The sequence below is a fragment of the Photinus pyralis genome, unplaced genomic scaffold, assembly GCF_008802855.1.
Source record: "Photinus pyralis isolate 1611_PpyrPB1 unplaced genomic scaffold, Ppyr1.3 Ppyr1.4_LG6, whole genome shotgun sequence".
NCBI lineage: Eukaryota > Metazoa > Arthropoda > Insecta > Coleoptera > Lampyridae > Photinus > Photinus pyralis.
Window position 1 is genome coordinate 9,752,516 of NW_022170663.1, and position 21,005 is coordinate 9,773,520.

Consider the following 21,005-nt stretch of genomic DNA (forward strand, 5'->3'; position numbering starts at 1 on the left):
CAAATGCAAATTGTTCTATACAGTCCACAGATTGTTTGGTAGAAAGTTGCACCATTTTAAGCCTCGGGTTTGGGCGGGAGGGGGGAGGAAAGTTGGAAAATTAGTAGTTTTGATTAGTTTTTCTGAAATATTTAGAAAACAATGCGGTATCGCACGAAAAGTGTATTGAAAAATAATCTACATTAAATTTCGAACAAAAATAGTCTCGTATATAATCTTGCTAAAGTGATCCATTCCAGTGTTACGGAGGGTGTAACAGTAGAAATTTTTCACCTTTTTTTTAAAATTTTTTTGGAAAGAATATGAGATGATCACTAAGGAAACTAATTTTTGTTAAAACAAATTGTGCATTAGTGGTCGGTGGTATGTTACTGATAAACCCTTGGAGTAACGACAACCTTACCACCATCTCAAGGGGCGCCATTTTTTAAAGAGGATTCCGCTATAAGGGTCAGTAATTCCTGTGGGGAGCTGCAGGATGGGCTGTTGTAATTACTCTCAGGTGTTCGACAATCTTCCATCCCCACTTCAGCGGGTTCTTCTTCTCATTCAGCTACTGCTACACCTGATAGTAGGTTCTAAATGAATGTTCTGCCTGGTAGATGCTGAATGCTGAAAACAATCCAGATCTTCAGTGTTTTTGACTTCAAACATAATTTCATTTTTCCGGAAAATCGAAAAAATACGAAAAATGTCTACTTTTCCACCCTTCGTAACTCCGGAATCATTCACTTTAGCAAGATTATACACAAGACCATTTTTGTTCCAAGTTCAAGTAGAATATTTTTGTACATGGCACTTCTCGCGGTAAATTCCACAGTGTTCTAAATATCTAAGAAAAACTGATAAAAACTACTAATTTACCAACTTTCCTCCCCCCTCCCATCCAAACACGACGCTTCAAATGGTGTAACTTTTTACCAAACACTATGTGGACTGTATAGAACAATTTGCAGTTGGAGGGAAACTTTTACTTTGGATGTTGAGGTTAAGCCGTTTTTTTGACTAATTGCACCGTACTATAAGTGTTTTTTAAAAGTTTGTCTCGTCCAAATCCGGTCTTGCGGCAAGGAGATTTTTTATTAACCATTTTTTGTAAAAGACAGTTAGTCTTGGTGTAGAAAAAATGTTAACTCCTTTTTTTAAGAATTAAAATGTACTATTTGCAGTTTGTCTGTCCGGACCCACTTCGGTGATTTTAAACTACTTTGAGGCAGTGGCGGGGTAGCTAACGCTGATGCCCGGGTCGGCCCACCCACAGTTGCGCCCCCAAACACCCCCCTCCCCTCTTCACTCTTCGCCACCATATTAACAGATTTGTATATGTACAATGTTAGCATATTCAAATAATGTCTTTATTTAAGAACAAGTCCCGCCAGAGTGCGAAGCACCGCTAACCTACCTGCCGCGGGCGGGATCCATTGAACCTAATGTGATCTTCGGTTGTCAAGAAGATATTTGCAAAAAAAGAGGTGTGTGATGACAGAGTTCGGCTCCCAGGCTTTTTGATTTATAACTTAGTTATTTGTGGGAATAAGGAATAATCGTTATGTAAAAATCGTCTCTAAGTAAGGGGGTATTTGTATACTTTCCGTTGAGTGCTTATTTTTTGAGATACAGCACTACAGTTTGCTCAAAATCTCCCCCAAAAACATCGAAAACAAGCAAACCTTGTGCACATGACAACGAGCCGTTATTTCACAAAATTTGTCTACTATACGTCAATATAATTGATTTTTAGAGAGGTTTCTTTTTATATGGATAACATTGCAAAACTGTTTAATCTACTTTTGCTCATTGTATAACAAAACTAATTTTTTATTAACTGAAGTTTCGAGAAGCGCCCCCAGAGGAGACGGCGCCCGAGCGAACAGCCCTCGCCGCTCCTCCTTTACGGCGCAACTGCTTTGAGGGGAGAGTCCAGGAATGTTTGGTAATAGGTATCCTATATCTTGAAGGTGTGCCAGACAGCCAAATTTTATTGTGTCAAGGGGGGACTCTCTAATGAATTATTTGCCAAGATGCTGTTTCTGTAAGTAGAACGTGCATACATTCGACGACTAATTTGGCTCAAACTTAGTAATAATAATTTAATCCTTCATGTTACGCTACTGAAAGGTCTCTACGAAAGGAATTAATTTTTACCCACCGCATTCCTTCTCCATCTCTTATCGTGATCTGTTATAATTATCCATATCTCAAGAGCGGAATATCAGAGGAGACTACTCACAAAAGGCAATTGGGCGATCTGAAAGAAATATATCCATTGGTGATGTCAAAACTTCAAGAACGAATAAGGGGCGATCAAAAATGAGTTGCTGTCGATTCGTCTTTGGAAGTTCATGTTAAGTCCGATTTCCCACGCAAACAAAAATTCCAAGGGTGACTCGACAGCAACTCATTTTTGATCGCATTGTATCTCAAAAACGTGTGTCGGAAGAGAACACTTACAAAGGGCAAGCATTTGAGCGAGACACATCTCCTGGTGCTCTCAAAACTTTCAGTGCAAATATCTGCAGAACGGAGTGTCGGAGTGACCTGAACGGTAGAAACATAAAAACTGTCAAACATCTGGCTTTAGACCTTGGATTCTTTTACCAGAACAAGAAAAGGTGCGTTGCTGTTATGCTCTTCTATGTAGTGTGTATGCATAAAAAGCAATATACTTTTATTATTACTCGAAACTATTTTTTATATTTTGTCAATATGTAAAGAATTATACCAAGAAGTAAGTGAAAGTAGTGAAGATCCCGAAGTATCATCAGTTTGGTGTTTTTGTGACCGGATATATGACTTACTTTAAATTTCATTTGTTTCAATCAATCGCATGTGCGTGCGTGGTTTTTATCGAGTCCTGAGTGGCTTTCTTTCTTACAGATTTATTGATTGATTTTTGTCGAATAAATTTATATCGTGTTTATATCATCTGTGCGTTTAATCGAAACCAAATAAAAGTGCTCATAATAAATTTTCTCTTCGTGGCTAGGATTGTGCTAGGTGTTAATTAAAAATCCGTCGAATAATATCCTTTGGGATTGGGGGAAGGCGGTTAAGGCTGCTGAATTTGTCGTATTGACAAAAATTAAGTCTTCATTGAGGTTTTCGTAATGGCAGTGGGTTGATTTCTCAATCATGCCCTAAATGTTAGACCTCTTGTTAGACCTTCGGCGCAAAAATAAAATTTACGGGTTAACAGTTACCTAATGTGTATATACTATAAAAATCTGTGATACTATAAAGCCTTGTCAAGGAAGTTTCTACACCTAAGTAAATGAGTACCTGTGAAAATGTTTAATCAAAACAAGTAATGCATTAGATGCTTCGTATAAAAAAGTAATCTGCATTAACTAACAACTTATATACAAATTATTGTGGAATTACCATTAATTTTGGAATTTAAATATGAACCCAAATCCTTGCTAACGCAAATCATAGAGTGATGTAACTTCCGCCAATCTTCAACATAAATATACTCGTAAGAACAATAGGAAAAGGAACAGGAAAAAAGCTACTGTGTGAAAAAAAGTTCAGATGCAAAAATTGAAAATCTATAAATGGACTATGTTTTTCTTTTATCATAGTCCATGGCTACTTAGACTAAAAACTCGTGAAAACAGAATCTTTATAATTAATTTTTTCGCGTACAAGAAGAGGTAGAATAATCGTTTCACATGATTTAGATGCAGAATTTATATCTCTATAACTTTTATTTGAAGTATTTTTGCGTAAAATAATTAGGAAACGTTTGCGCAAAGAAAAAGTAATTTCCTATGTTCCACTTTTCGATTTACACCCTGTACAAAGATTTAGGTGTTCCTAACTCACGTTTTTAGCGCATTTCCACAAAAAAAAAATGCGCTATTGTGGCCACTTTGTCCGTCCGTCCGTCCGTCCGCTAACTTTGCGACGATCTTAAGAGCTATTGTTCTACTTTTTTCGCTATTTGGTTCGTTATGGTGTCGAGTCTTGTACCAAGGAAGAAATTTTTTCTGTACCGCTTCCAAAAAAAGTTATTGTAAAAAAAACAAAAAACCGTTTTTTACATGTTCCATAATTTTACACTTTTGCCGTTTATTAACGATCCTAGAGATCGTTTATAATTTTGCATTGCTATCTGTCGTCTGCATGTTGGTCTGTCCGTCTGTTCCTTTGTCTGTCTGTCCATCTATCTGTCCGTGTGAACGATAACTTTTGTTTAGAAATGTTCGATCGCTTTTACATCTCCGTTAGTTATGAACTGAATTGCATGAAATTCAATATGGGCATAGATTTAGCCATATAATACGCAATGCCAAAAGTTGAATCAAATCGATTCAAAATTCACAGTGCCCTTTTCGCATCTCGACCATTTATAAACCGAATTGCAAACTTTTTACTTATAAAAGTATTTGAATGAAATTTGATACATAGGCACTTGGAATAAAGGAAAATCAAACGCCAATTTCAAAATTTGGTTTTGCGCATGCGCAGTGCCAACTTTTTTATTTATGGAAGAATTTAAACGAAATTTGATACATAGGCACTTGGGATAAAGGAAAATCAAACGCCAATTTCAAAATTTGGTTTTGCGCATGCGCAGTGCCAACTTTTTTATTTATGGAAGAATTTAAATGAAATGTGATACATAGGCACTTGGAATAAAGGAAAATCTAGCGCCAGTTTCAAAATTTTATTTTGCGCATGCGCCGTGCCAACTTTTTTATCTATGGAACTATTTCAGTGAAATTTGATACTTAGGCGCTTGGAACAAAAGAAAATCTAACATTAGTTTTAAAATTTAGGTTTGCGCATGCGCAGTTCCAACTTTCTTATTTAGAAAAGCATTGAAATGAAATTCTTCTCATAAACTGAAATTGAAGTAGCACGTCAACAATGGATTGCCCATGTGCAACGCTATCTTTCATATTTGTGGGCGGATTTTTACGATTTTAACAGAAGTTGCATCTTACAAATGGGAAATGAATGCAAGTGGAAATGCGCTTTATGTAAATCGTTTACGATTACTTATTAACTTGTTGTGAATGCATACATTTAAATAACTAATATAATGATACAAACCTAATTTTTGAAGGTAAGTGAGAATATTACCTGCTTAATCATAGAGGCCAAAGTATAAGATCACTAGAGATTATTACATTAAAGCGTTTACAACTACAAAACACTATCATCTACGGGTGCATTATGCAAATTACGATAGTTTCGTTATTGTCAGTGATTTGTTCACAATTGTGCATGGCTATATACACAACTGATTACGTTCACCCAGATGCTGGATTAAGCTCTGTAAGTTTAATTCAATTACCGTTAGAGTAAACTCACTTTGGCTTTTTTGTAGAAGGAGATTATACAAAAATATGGCTACCCCTTGGAGGTCCACACGATTGAAACTGAAGACGGATACATATTGGAAACTTATCGAATACCTCATGGAAAACTCAATGTAACGTCAAAATCACAGTTCCCCGTTCTTCTCGTGCCAGCACTACTTTGCACGTCGCTAATTTACTTAAATTTAGGTCCTGGACTTAGTTTGGGATTTATGTTGGCGGATGAAGGTTATGACGTTTGGCTTGCAAACACAAGAGGGACAAGGTGGTCGAAAAGGCATAAATTCTTGGATCCGGTTCGAAATGAAAAGAAATTTTTTGACTACAGGTAGTAACGGTTTTATTAATGGTATACTCGTATTTATTAATAGTGTAGGATATTGCGCCAGTTAATTTTAGGTGTTAACTTGAAGGGCTAGTTTATGAAATGCTTGCGTTATGATTTAAAATGAAGCCATCTATTCATCATGTTAAAGAATTTCAGCCCCATATATCTAACATTTTCATTTACCGGGTATTTATCCTTTATAGCTGTGTATGGTTTTCCGTCCTTTTGTCCGCCCATTGGTCTGTGTTCGCCATAAGTATTAGTTAGATCCCCAGATACTTCTTATAGCTTTAAATTTTTGTCCGGCTGATCATGTTGAAATGGTGTACGGGTATTTTGGCCATTAAGGTAGGACGCTATTGATTATCAAGAACTTGGAACAAAAATTATAGGACTTAAAGTAAATCGGGAACTTGAAAAACTGTGTCTAAACCGATACAACGAAATATCGAAGGATCCATCACTTTTTCAACCACCATTTATTATTAATAACCTTTTTTAATAACCTTGCAACTTCCAGGATCCTTAATAATGACAATAAGAATTGATGAGCTAAGAAAATTAAGATAGTGGAAACAACACGAACATATTTTTTCAATATATCAATGGTTCAAGAACTGTGTGTCTAAAAATTTTGCATTTTGCGTTAATGTGGTATTTAAATTTATAATTGACTATTATCGTTGGGTAAAAAATTAAGATCGTTATTCAATGCTTTTATGTATTATCAATCAAAGTGTATTGTATGTAATTCACATTTAGAAGGGGCGTATAGCCGTATGCACATCCTCTTGATTAACTTATCGACATGCCATTAGTGTAAAGACTAAAGCGTATTAATTCCGCTCTTATTAGGTACTAATGTTAGTACTAATGTTTGCAGCTTTCATGAGGTTGGAATATATGATATTACTGCGAACATAGATTATATCCTGAAACGGACAAATTTCAACAAATTGTTCTACGTTGGTCATTCTCAAGGAACTATCTCATTTTTTACTATGTCTGCCACAAAACCTCAGTACAATGATAAGATAGCATTAATGATCGCGTTGGCACCCGTCGCCTACGTTTTCAACGTACAAAACCCCTTAATTTCATTTTTTAAGTATAATCTACCAAAAATCCAGGTAAAAGAATTTTTTTATTTCTTGGTACTCTCTATATTTTTTTAGAAATTAGCCGAAAAGAATCGAGTGTACGAACTGCTTCCGTACTCACCCTTATTAGCTTCATTAGGTAGCCTGCTATGCAACGACTATGCTGTGACTCAAATATTTTGTGCATCCATCGTTTACTTTCTTGGAGGATATAGTCCTAATTTTAACACGGTAACCATCAACGCATCAACTTACTGAATATTGTGCTAGCTTTACAGACTGCACTTCCAGCAATAACTAGTGAATCTCCCGCTGGAACTTCAACGAAGATGCTTTTCCATTACATTCAATTGGCTATATCAGGTAACCCACTAAATTGTAGTTAAAGGATCAATCATTTATGATTAAAGAGCAATTTCAAATGTATGATTACGGAGTAGAAAAAAATTCAAAGAAGTATGGTACCAAAACTCCACCAAAGTACAACATTAGTGAAATCACTGCACCCATCGCACTGTACTATGGAGGTTCGGACGGCCTCTCCACTCGCTCTGTAAGTACCCTTCGCTTGAATTTTAATCGGTAATTAATTTCTGCTTGTTTAGGATGTAGAGCTACTGATAGCTCAACTGCCAAACCTAGTAGAGAAACAGTTTATTAAGGATTACAGTCATTTGGATTTTCAATGGGCAAAGAATATTGTTCCTGTTCTACATAGTAAATTGATAGAAATAGTTAAGAAATATTCCAAGACATAAAAGACATTATATATCAAGGTAGAGAAGTCCACTATTATTGCCTGAGCACCAAGATTACATCTCGAGGCGCTTGCGCCGAGGGGTGTAAGGTGCGAAGGCAATAATAGACTTCTCTACCGTGGTATATATACTATTTTTTTCACTACTAGCACTTGAAATCCTCTAAATTAACATATTATATTGATAATAGAGTTAACGGTTGGACAGAATTGTTTGTTTCTTAATTTAACATGTCAATCAAGTACGTGAAGTACAAGTCAAACAGGCCGTATTTTGTTCTGTCATTGAGATTTTTCAAAGAGTAATTTCGTTCGAATTTTTTCAAAATGTGATAATTTTAGGTATGTAATTTCTCTGGAAATTGCGAATGGTGGCAATTATTCGTTTTAGAGAACTTGTCTAAACGTTCATTGAGCGAAATTTCGGGTTGTGTTTTCTAAAAGTGACAGCGTGACAGTTCTCATTATTGACTACTAGTTAATAATGTCCACATTATTAACCACTTTGAACAAATGCCGAGAAAGCCTACTTTACAAGTGGAAAAAAGGTTAATAATCATGTCATCAGACGCTAGTAGTGAAAAAACTATATTTCTAGTCAACTATACGTCAGCTTGGAGCATGCAGTGCCGGATCTAGAAGTTTTTAGCACGGGGGCAAATTTAGTATTTTGCCGCCCTTCTTCCCAAACTAACACAGCTAACCACATGCAAATGATGAGGGCAATATAAAAAAATTTTTCATTTATTATTTCATACAAATTTTAAATGTGACTTACTTTAGGGCGGTTGATATTTACGCGGCGCGGTTCGGCTTTACAGGAACGTGGTACCGTTGTTGAGCCTTCACTCTACGGTGATACAGGCAACAGACTTGTCTTTTTTGTTTTTTGCCATTTGGTTAGTTACCTTCATTACGTACAGCGCTCAAAGTCTATAATTTTGGAGAGTACCTATCTCGTACAAAGCTTAGCTTATTTCAGGTTTGGTTCTCGGGATTTCCCGGACACCAAATTAAAATTACACGAACCATGCCGACTTTTGCCGCCCCTATTGAGTGCTGCCCGGGGCACTTGCCCCCTTTTGCCCTCCCCTTTATCCGGCACTGGGAGCATGGTGTATACAGGGTGGTGACTTGCGCAACGCATCATAGGGATTTCAATGTAAAATTCATAACATGCGATTGTTGGCTCCCCAAATTATTTTAGAGCAAAAATGTATTAAGGTTTTTTGTAGAAACAAATTTTTTACGTCAATAAACCGTATTAGTTTTAAATTTTTTGCATAATAAAGACGGAATATTGGAAAAATAAAACCCCCATCTTATCAATAATCTGTGATGCCATGGAATTTTCTAAAACAAAAAGATATCCAATTATCAATTAGCAGCCGTTCGAAATGGATTTTATGATCGACTTGGTTACTGTCTTGCATTTAATGGTGACTTATTCGAACATTTATTGTAAATTGTTATATTAGGAAACCGTTTTGGTCTTTCTTTATGTTGAATTCGCTGTTCTAAATATAATACTTTTTGATAGAATTTGATTTGTTTTATAGCAGACATTCCATCATGACGGATATTGGCGTAGCTTTTCTATTATAAAATTCCATGGCATCACAGATTATTGAAAAGATGGGGGTTTTATTTTTCCAATTTTCCGTCTTTATTATGCAAAAAATTTAAAACTAATACGGTTTATTGACGTAAAAAATTTGTTTCTACAAAAAACCTTAATACATTTTTGCTCTAAAATAATTTGGGGAGCCAATAATCGCATGTTATGAGTTTTACATTGAAATCCCTATGATGCGTTACGCAAGTCACCACCCTGTATACACCATGGCCTGGAGTCACGTGTAAATAAACAGTGCATCGTTCGTTCATTGTCGTATAAATAATATTAATATAAATTCTAAAATTACACAATATTTAAGAAGGGTGGTGAAGTGCATTAACGCACAATGTGGAATTTTATGAGCCTTTAATGCAGTCACACCGATTTAAAACAACTCCATTGTTACCCCAACCTCACTATAGTTGGCTAGAGAGACTACAGATATTGATTTATAGCCGCCTTATTAGAACTAAGCAGTTAAAATAAAATGATAATTGTTGACTATATCTTCGGAACGGTTGAGAGTAAAAATATAGTTTTTTCTGTGACGGGAAAAACGTTTTTCTACTCATATTAAATAATACATAGATAGAATACTGATGCGTTTTTAATTTAGAAAGTTATCTATTATTCAATATGTTTTCATTATTCAACTGTTGTCAGCCAATCGTATTCCGAGTTTGTCATTACTCTTCAGGTCAGATTGTAGGGTTGCCTTGGAAACGTGGGTAGCAAAAATCAAGATCTCGGATCGCGATAAATTCAGTTGTATTGTAATGTCAATCAAACAAATTACGAGAAATCAGTTTTGTGAAAATTACGTGAAAATGGACAGTAGTGCAATCATGATGAGCAGGGACGACGATATAATTCTAACTCCTCCGGATTTTACGTACATTGCTAATTTTGTCAATTGTTTGATGACATAATAAAACCATTATGCATAATGTTATTATTACTGTAATTATTGAATATAATTAGAAAAAGTATAGTATTTAACTCTTGAGAAAGGCATTATTCACTCAGATAAATTACGCCACTCGTCTTCGACTCGTGGCGCAAACCTTAATCTTCGTGAATAATTGCCAACTTTCTCACTCGTTGAATAATATACTAATTTTGTCATTTTATCTCTGTTTGACAGGTAACAAAATGCTTAGAGAAGGAAAGAGTGAGACAAAATGTCACTTTTTATGAAATTACTTTTTACTCGCAAATACACATAAGCAAAGATAGATGTTCAATTTTTGTGACGCTACTTTCACTGCTTCTACTAACTCGGGTGAAGTCAGAGAAAATTCAGAATCAGACATTTTTAACTTTATCAACTATTAAACAATCATTAAGTTCGAAATGTTTAAATAAAATGACGAAACTGAATTGGGAGATATTTGAGTAAAGGTTTCCTTAGCAACGCAGTTCGTATTGTCGCGAGAAGTACAAGAGCCTATCTGCAGTTTAAAACTTCAAATTTCTATAAATCGATACGACTTCAATATACCTATCGTTTTCCCCGTCACAGAAAAAATAGTGTATTATACACGGGCAAAATGTTGATCTCGGTTTTTTGTCTCCCTCCGCTTCGTGACATAGCGGCAAAACTGACATAGCCCTTTTGCCGTTAAAGTGTAAATCCGCCTCTACGTCTTTGTTGCACGTAACTTTGTCATGCGTTTTTTTAGTGGGGAACTGTATAAGATGGTGTTTGGTGAGAAATCTCAAATCATAAATCTGGAATCCAAAATCTCAAAATCAATAATATCGAAACATAATAATCTCGAAATACAAAAATTTCGAAAAACCAAAATCCGGAATCATTTCGTGATACAGAACAAATAAGTTGAAGCTGACACGAACGAATTATACAATGCGGACCATACATATAACCTTTTTTTTTATTGATTTTATTTTATTTATCTTATTTCACAGGTAAAATTGTCTGATCATCGTAAACCCACCGATTTTTCACGTTGTGTGTTATGGGGTTTACGGCTTTTAAGATCTCATTAATCTAGTAAAATACGAAATTTCTACGTACGTCCTGCTTTTATGTGTATAATGTGTTGCCTAACCATGTTACATATGTTTTGAAGCGTATCCCTAAAGCAAGAATCACAGCTGCTCACACACTTTGCAAGCATAATCGAAGACGTGATAAGAGAAAATGACGAAACTTCCTGGGAGAGTTTAGTCACTTCTTTGCACTCCGAGTTCTCGCCACTCCGGGAAAGTCTCTAACTACCGTCAAAGAGTACCCACTCTTTGCTACCGCTGTCAAACATAACGTGGAGTCAATAAAGACGAAACACTGTCCTAATATTCCTAATTCTCTCCAGAAGGACTATCATAGTTCCCTAACTGGACGGGTCGATTCGAAAGTATCGGATGGTGACTTCAGAGGTGTCATTCGCGTACTTTCCTCTGAGGATAACCTTGCGACGGAAGATACCGCCACAATATGGTGCTGCTCAAGGAAAGACACCTCTATTATTCTAACCGTCATCTGAAATTGCTAGATTATCCTTGCCACTGATGGTACGCATTTTGTGTGAAATAAAAAATACTCTTTAATTAGGTACATCCCTCCCCCAAATATGCAACACGAATACTATTACAAATCATTCACAGATAATATCTCCAATGGAACCCCATTTTTCTGTAATGCTTCCACCATTGATGTATGGAAGAAAGCAACTGCAGGCGTGTACACACCTCCCCTAATAATCGAAACTATTAATATACACTCAATAATATAATATACCTACTTCTTAGGCAACTTTGAAGGTTCAGTTAATATGATAATTGCCGAGAGTACCACAGCTAAACAAGTGAAGCCATAGGCTGGATTAACAATATCAATTTTGCCTAAAATACTTTTATTGGGCGGTTGATTAAATTGGATATCTTTCTTATCGCTCCAACCTTTCCCATACAAATACATGCAGACTGTTGTGTTTTCGATCACTTCTTCACTAGGAGATTCGTGATCAAAATAGCCTCCAGAGAATACTTTTGGATACTGTAACAGACAAATTAGTACGAATTTGTCAATGCAACAAATACTTTCAGCAGTAATTTTCTACCACAACTACACTGACTGAAAATAATCATTATCAATCCAATAAACAGTAGCTTCAGAATACTTTTCCATGACTCTAATAGAAGGTAGTGGCGGACCTGGATAGGTCTCTTCCCGCCATTTTCGTAGAAGTAGCTCTGGGAGCGGATGATTACGTCTTCGTCTGGAGATGGAAATGGAAGGATCCTTTTGTTTGGAATACCAATGCTTGCATTTCTGCTGAACGGGAACCTTTAATAAATTCACATTTATAAAAAATGCAACACGATTTGCTAAAATCTTCAAAATTAAAACAAAAAGCACTACGGTTAGTTATTAAACTTAGGAACCAAATTTTAGGTAACACAGGTCAGTTGAAACCTCCTGTACGTTCAACATGGTAAAACTGATGCCAATGAACCTACAGCTAAACCTAGAAATTTCATATCTTAGTCCAATGTTGCACCCTCTTAGAGGTGGATCATTTAGTAATTGTGGTATACAACGTTGAATTATTTACTGTAATTTAAATTTAACTAAAAAGCACGACGGATATTAAAATTTTGGCTAGCAGGTGAGTTGAAACGTAGTACCTTCATATCATGGTAAAATGGGTACTCTTTGGTAAAATGATACCAATACTGGGTAGGTACAGCTCAACCATAGATATGCGTAATATCTGTGGCTAAACATAGAAATTTCAGTTCAATCTTGCACCCTCTTAGGGGTTGATCATAATTTAGTCATTTTGGTGTACCTACAGCCATCAATTATTTACTGTAATTCCTGTTATCCTGTATCTCTTTTGTAAATTTCTAATTGATGCGGATCGGTACATGGATTCCAAACATCCAAATGTCCAAACAGCGCAATACATTCTATGAACTTGTTGTGGTATGATTGGCGTGGAAGGTTGCCCTGTTGGGATATTTTGTGACCTTAATAGGGCATTCGATTGCTAAGGTCAGTAGGACCCCATAGTTCTACTTTAAGAAAATGTGCTACATGCGGGGATTACGAGGTAGCGGGGTAGCCTTATCACTGGCTGGAGTCATACCTACTATAAGGGGAGGAGATAGTATATGAGAATCTATGTACGTCAAAGTGATTAACTATTAATCAAGGTGTTCCACAGTGCTCGATACTTGGGCCTGTATTAAAAATAATATGCAGGATGGCAGAATAAATACAAAACATGCAATAGTTTTTGAAAAAAAAGCAAGAACAGGTCGATTTTGGGTGGAAGGGGGACATTATGTACTTTTACCACCCTTGGCGTCAATCCCCCAAGCAGAATTGCACGTTGCTACCCCTACAATGATTTTTAAATGATAAAAATATATGTTTGCTCCCCTCTGCTTGATCTCGATATTGCGATAAGTACATGTGAAGCAATTCAGCGTAAATTGCGAAGAAATGCCAGTTTTAAATTGCACAGTTTTGGGAAAAAAATGAAAATTTAACACCTCTGTCAACTAAAGTCACAAATTTTGTACCTATTGCATTCATGTACATCTATCAAAAAATGGAGAAAAACATATTACCGTAAAGAGCAAGATGGTGACATTTTTGGTAGAGAAGTGGCCCGTTTAGAAGCCCACACAGACTTCAAATCACTAAGGGCATGCACAATGCTGGACCAAGTACCGAAATTGAGAGCAGATCCAGTTCCGGTTTGATCCTCAAGTCTATGCATAAAAATTTCTACAGAATTCAAAACACCTAAAGCATAAGTGAGCAAACGCTAATTCAAATGACAACTTCACCTTGGAAACTCTTTGTTATAAAATTCATTGGCATTTCGACACCTATACTGTCCATTCCACACCCGTGGACTATGTAAACACCTTTTTCTTCTGCAGTATTGCCATACCGTGATAACATAATGTCTTGGAAATGTGTTTCCCCTGTTACATCTACGTAATGCGTGCCAGTCATGGCACAGCACTTTACCACAACTTCCCCATAAAGTTGGTAGGGCCCGCAGCAGTTAAGTACGATCTTTGTTTTTTGAGCCATTGGCCAGTATCGAAAGCTCGTCAGCAACATCCGCAATGATGATGGGAGTTGAGTTCAAGGAATCCGCGCCTTTTAATTACAAAATAATTATGCTAATCAACGAAACGATCTTAAATACCGAGCTTTTGGGCGTATTCGCCTAACACCCTCTTCAGTTTTTCCTCAGACCGTCCCGCAATTCCCCATTTTAATTGCCTACCATCTTCTTCGCATAGTTTGTGTAGGTAGGGAATGGTGCGTTTACCAGTAAAACCAGTAGCACCAAACACAACTAAATCCAATTTGTGATCCATATTTACGAAGCTTACTTTCAATTCGTGGACATGAAGCAAAAAATACACTAATTGAGTCAATCACAGTCGGGAATCAACATCAAATACGGCGTCACACTGAACCTTACATTTCTGTTTTTATGTAGCCTTGTAGGTACCTGCTTTGTGGCCTTCATGCAATTATATAATCTTACTGCGTTGTCTACAAATATATGCATGTAATTAATTTTTAATGCACACATCCTATTTATAATACCATCTTTTGCAGTATTTTTGGAAAAAGTACAGAACAAAGTGCAATTTCGCCTATGTTAAATATAGTGAAGACGCGCTTCCGATTTCATATGTTCATTTCAAAAAGTAGGTACTTAATATATTTTTTTTTAACTTTTATCTAGTGGACACACATTTCGTCTGTACAAAATGAAGTATTTTTGGAATCATTTCGATACCTTTTGTTGCTTTCAAATGTTGAAAATAATACCTATTTTTTAAATCATTTTATAAATTTATACAGGAATTGGAGTGATATTGAGGATAAAAAACGTGTCATATTCGTAGTAGATCCCACATAAGGTCAACCTTCGCTCATCTGTTTACCGACTAAAATACATTTTTTAACTATCTTAATATGTAAACAAACACATTGAAAATGGGTGGCCTAAAGAAATAATGAAGTCATATAAACTTTACGTTCGCGTCGGCGTTCGCTGTTCGCGTCCGTCGGTGCAGAGCTTATTTCGGTTAAGGTATTTTTGATTTACTTAGTACAGTTTGTTCATGAAAGTGACAAGAATTATTTCTGTGAAAGATTTATGATGAATGAGCATATATAAAAGACTTATAATAGTTATTAATGATACAAGTTCGTTTATGAACGTCATAATGAAACGCGTGTAATGTTAAATTCACGAGGCGCAGCCGAGTGACTTTAGTTACACAAGTTTCATTAATAACGTTCATATAGAACGACATAGGAGTAGAAAATAGTAATTATACACCAAGGTAGAGAAGTTGATTTTCTTAGCCGAGCGGTATTATTTCCCGAGACGCTTCGCGTCGAGGGAAGTAAGAAGCGAGGCGATGAAAAGTCTTCTCTACCGTGGTTTATATGTTATTTTATTCACTATACTAGCAGATGAACTGTTTTAACACATATTTAAATATCATTAGAAAACACGATTTTGGCGATTTTAAGTACCTACCTATAATAGGTAGGTATTTTTACAAGAAGGCTGTGATTTTGACATATTGCATTATTTGTAAGTCGCATTTTGCGTGTTTCGCTAATTTCTGTTAAATAAATATGGATAGTGAATTTTTGTGCACTCCTCCAGACATACGAGAGGCAGCAAAAAGCGTGGCCGCTAACGACCTCTTGCCTGAAAAATCAAAACATTATTACAATAAAATTTATTTAAATTTTAAAGAGTGGTGCTAACAAAATGTGTTTCGCAAGTTAGTGAAAATGTTATGTTGGTGTATTTCGAAGAATATCGCGTACAATAAATGTGTGATTAATTATAATTTTCAAAAGTAAGTTCTTTAAGTTCTGTTTGTTGAGTTCAATAAAATCCTTGTTTACTTCGTTAGCTACAACGATACGATAGTTATTTATTTATTCCCCTAATTATAGGCCAACCTAAATGTCAAATTCATTATCTCCTATAAGAGGAATAATCCACGAGGTAGAGAAAAATAAAATCTAGCATCGAATACCAGCCTACTAATTATACGTTGTAATGCTAGTAGTGAATAATAGTAGATAATGTATTAAGGGATAAAACAAGAGTATAATTCCCCGAGGGAACAGTAATACTCCGAGCGACGTAGTCGCGAGGGTATTGCGTTCCCCGAGGGGAATTATACTCCGTTTTATCCCGTGGTACATTCTACGTTTGATTTTTTATTGATAATAGTAGAATTACTGTTGAAAAGTAAATTAATTTGCAAATAAAAATTTCACATCTGATTCGCGTTGTTGCATATGGGGTTGGCTGCGACTGCCATGGTTACCTAGTTACGTATATAAACAACAAAAAATGCTGCGTCCGTCATTTTGAAAGCAATTTTTGTGTCGTTTGGCTTTGTTCAAGAACGGAAAATGTTGGAAGGGAATGAAGATGATGATGTTCCCATGGGGGGAATAAAAGAAGCTGAAGACGCTCTTAAGGAGTTAGTGCCGGTGACTTCAAAAACATTATATGAAAAGAATACTTTGTAAATTGCGCTCGGAAAAATCCTTGAAGATTGTGAACGAAAAAATTCTTTTGGCGTATTTTAGTGAACGATCTAAGCAGGGAAAACCGTCTTGTTTGTGGACCTACTACTCCATGCTTAGATCCATGCTGCGTGTGCGAGAGAACCTAGATATTTCAAGGTATTATTTATACACATTATTAGTCGAATTTGGACAATACTAAGACGTTTTTTTGGATTACAGTTATGGGCAATTGAAAACGTTTTTAAAAATAAGAATCAAGAATTTTAGGCCAAGAAGTCTAAGATTCGCCATTCACTGTCTGAGGGAAATCTGAAAAGTACCAAGGTGTATTTCAAAATATTGTTTTACACACAATTGCTACGACAATGGATCTGTATCACAACCTACCAAATGAATGAAGTTAAGTATCGTAAAAGAAGACCATTTTAAGAAATATAACATGGTTACCACCTATGAAATGTCATTCTCGTTCTTTCTGTAGGTTTTGACTTATATTACACGATTGACAGCTAACCCCTGTGTTTGACTTTACCGTAAATGTCAATTAATTGTCAAAGTAGTCCTATTGTTCTGACAGGGAATTATATTTTATAATTCCCGTTGTTATGACAGCGGGAATTATGGGTCTGTTTATGTGGCTATAGACTAGTATTTTAACCACCATGTAAATTATCAATAAAAAATAAAGGATATTAATACACTTCACGTGCCAAACCAAAACAAGCAACTTTGACAGTTTGACTTTGACACTTCGGTGAACTACGAACTGCCAGCGCGAACGCGGGCAACAATAGTTATTTATGCATCAAGGACATTAAGGCAATATTTATGCCGAGGGCGACATAGCCCGAGGGGCCTCTGGCCCCGAAGGATTGTAAGTTGCCCGAGGGTTAAATATTGAGTAATGCCTGAGGTGCATACATTTTATTTTTCATCGTTCCAAAGAATGCATTTTCAATATACAAATGTCATGATTATTATTTGCCCAACATTAATGTGCTTCATACGAATGAAGTTGCATCTTTTTTATTACATAATAATATAACTCCATCAATCAATTTGACAGGCCGTTTGAGGGCATAATGAGATGACAATCCAATGCCCTCTCATATATGCCCTTGGGCGTAATAGACTGCTGTATATGTCAGATATAATTGACATATAATAGGCAAATGAAAAATAAAGTTTATACCTACATACAAATTAATGTCATTACTATTTCCGTCTGCTTCTATCACATCACGTTAGTGCATGTTCTCTCTCTCTCTCTCCCTCAAGATTGTTGAATACTTACGCTTGATATGTTTCATTATAATGATAATGTAAATACTAAAAAATTTTTTCCCAATGAAATTGGTGCATAAATAATGATTTTTAGAAATGTATATACATACTACAAACTTAAGTCACTATGTATGTACCTATTGGATATTTGGAAACAATTTTTGCACAGGAAGTGTATAGGGATCTTCTTGCCACTGATAATTCTACGTATTTTACGTGAAATAAAAAACAGACACTTTTATTAAACCCAAACATACCCTTCACTAACAATATTACAAATCATTCACAGATAATATTTCCAATGGAACCCCATTTTTCTGTAATGCTTCCACCATTGATGTATGAAAGAAAGCAACTGCAGGCGTGTACACACCTCCCCTAATAATCGAAGCTATTAACACACACTCAAATGATTTATATACCTACTTCTTAGGCAACTTTGAAGGTTCAGTTAATATGATAATTGCCGACAGTACCACAGCCAAGCATGTAAAGCCATAGCCAGGATTAACAATATCAATTTTGCCCAAAATACTTTTATTGGGCCGTTGATTGAATTCAATATCTTTCTTATCGCTCCAACCTTTCCCATAAAAATACATGTCAATTGTACTGTTTTCGATCATTTCTTCACTAGGAGATTCGTGATCAACATATCCTCCTGAGAATACCTTTGGATACTGTAATAGACAAATTAGTAGTAGTAGTCCCTATGTCAATGCAATAAATACTTTCAGCAGTAATTTTTTACCACAACTAAACTGACTGAAAATAATCGTTATCAATCCCATAAACAGTAGCTTCAGAATACTTGTCCATGACTCTAATAGATAGTAGTGGCGGACCTGGATAGGTCTCTGCCCGTTCTTATAAAAGTATTGTTGGGAGCGATTGATTACGTCTGTGTCTGGAGAAGGAAATGGAAGAATCCTTTTGTTTGGAATACCAATGCTTGCATTTTTGCTGAACGGGAACCTAAAATAAATGCACAATTCTTGAAAAATACAACACGATTTGCTAAAATGTTCAAAATTAAAACAAAAAGCACTATGGTTATTAAACATTTAAGGAAAAAGCTTTTTGGCAGAATAGCGCATGCGCAAGTGTATCAAACTCTCATTTGTGGCTAAAGGGCTGACCCGATGGGAACCAAATTTGCTACACATATTCTTAAAACATAGAAGAAAGAGCGGAAAAGCTTTTGGGCAGAACGTGGACATATATGCCAGCGAAGGTTTCTGATTGAGTAAAAGTGTGCAAGGTAAGGTGAAACGGGTCTGCCAATATTGTTATAAAAATGGCTCACGAAAGAGAACGTATTTCCACAGGGATGGCGCAACTTTTTAGGATAAAGGTGGTTCAATTGTTTTATTTTAGTTCTACATTCTCTTGTGTAATTTTCACTCTACTTCATTTTAAAAATATTCTGTACAATTTTGTGCATAGGTAGTTTTGGTATAGAAATGAAAATTTCACCCCTCGGAGCCCTTGTGTCAATTAACACACCAATTATGTATTGTATTCATGTATAGGTATGTCTATCAAAAAATAAATAAAAAAACCTTTTACCGTAAAGGACAGGATGGTGACATTTTTGGTAGAGAAATGGCCCGTTTAGCAGCCCACACAGACCTAAAATCACTAAGGGAATGCACAATGCTGGACCAGGTACCGAAATTGAGACCAGATCCTGTTGTGGTTTGGTTCCCAAATTTCGACATCATAAAAACTTCTACAGAATTCAAAACACCTAAAACATATGTGAGCAAACACTAATTCAAACGGCAACTTCACCTTGGAAACTCTTTGTTAGGAAATTCAATGGCATTTCGTTACCCATGCTGTCCATTCCACATCCGTGCACTATGTAAACGCCTCTTTCTTCCGCAGTATGGCCATATCGTGATAACATAATGTCTTGGAAATGTGTTTCCCCTGTTACATCTACGTAATGTGTGCCAGTCATGACACAGCACTTTACCACAACTTCTCCATAAAGTTGATAGGGCCCGCAACAGTTGAGTACCATCTTTGCTTTTTTAGCCATTTCCAGTATCGAAAGCTCATCTTCAACATCCGCAATGATGATGGGAGTAGAGTTCAAAGAATCCGCACCTTTTAATTACAAATCAATTATATCCTATTGAATGAAACGATATTAAATACCGAGCTTTTGGGCGTATTCGTCCAACACCTTTTTCAGTTTTTCTTCAGACCGTCCCGCAATTCCCCATTTTAATTGCCTTCCATCTTCCTCGCATAGTTTGTGTAGGTAGGGAATGGTGTGTTTACCAGTAAAACCAGTAGCACCAAACACAACTATATCCAACTTGTTGTCCATTTGTGAAGTTTTTAATTCGCGGACGTGAAGCAAAAAATAAATTAATTGAGTCAATCACAGGTGGGGAATCAAAAACAAATCCTGTCCCCTACTGAACTTTGCACTTCTGTTTTTATCTAGAGTTGTATCTTGGCGGGGAACGTAATGGCTTTCAGATCATTATATAATTCTTACTGATTAGATATATTTCTCGATGGGTATATGTTTACAAAAACATATAATTAATTTTTAAATAATGCCTGTGTGTTCATTGAAAAAGGTAGTGAACGTTAGAACTACGTCATATTGTCTTTGAACTACTATAAGTCCTTAGAACTATCCGAAGCAACACACATACATCAGATAATAGACCAGAGGCAGCGTACATAGTAACCATTGAATTTATAACTATTATAAATTCAATGATAGTAACTAAAGCATAAGGGACAAAATATTCGACAATACAGGCTGAAAGTACGTTGAAACCTAATAATAAAATCACTCGTCTGCCAGTCGTAAGTGGCAACATTAACTTGGGGCGGCTCTGAATAGATGACTTCTTTAGGTGATCAACTAAATTACTAAACTATAAGGGTCACAGAAAAGATTTATATCAAGAAATCCCATTTTTACCATAGTTCTCAAATATGCTATGGCAGACGATTTCAAGTGCAGCGTTGGTAGCGAAAGATGCCCTT

The 21,005-nt window shown here is 36.0% G+C and overlaps 2 protein-coding genes and 1 pseudogene across 2 annotated transcripts; 1 reads left to right on the plus strand and 2 right to left on the minus strand.

The window, feature by feature from the left end:
• Positions 1-5,116: 5,116 nt before the first annotated feature.
• LOC116174792 (lipase 1-like) lies at positions 5,117-7,627 on the plus strand. The gene is made up of 7 exons (XM_031492782.1): positions 5,117-5,283; positions 5,336-5,655; positions 6,539-6,785; positions 6,831-6,986; positions 7,034-7,118; positions 7,166-7,308; positions 7,361-7,627. The coding sequence occupies exons 1-7, from the start codon at positions 5,182-5,184 to the stop codon at positions 7,511-7,513; spliced, it is 1,206 nt and encodes a 401-aa protein (XP_031348642.1). The 5' UTR covers positions 5,117-5,181; the 3' UTR covers positions 7,514-7,627.
• Positions 7,628-11,672: 4,045 nt separating this feature from the next.
• Positions 11,673-14,658, minus strand: LOC116173190 (annotated as a pseudogene).
• A 3,537-nt stretch (positions 14,659-18,195) lies between these two features.
• Positions 18,196-20,769, minus strand: LOC116173189 (saccharopine dehydrogenase-like oxidoreductase). The gene is made up of 6 exons (XM_031490522.1): positions 20,154-20,769; positions 19,782-20,102; positions 19,557-19,737; positions 18,719-18,962; positions 18,414-18,667; positions 18,196-18,365 (listed from the first exon to the last, which is right to left on the minus strand). The coding sequence occupies exons 1-6, from the start codon at positions 20,326-20,328 to the stop codon at positions 18,260-18,262; spliced, it is 1,281 nt and encodes a 426-aa protein (XP_031346382.1). The 5' UTR covers positions 20,329-20,769; the 3' UTR covers positions 18,196-18,259.
• Positions 20,770-21,005: the final 236 nt, after the last annotated feature.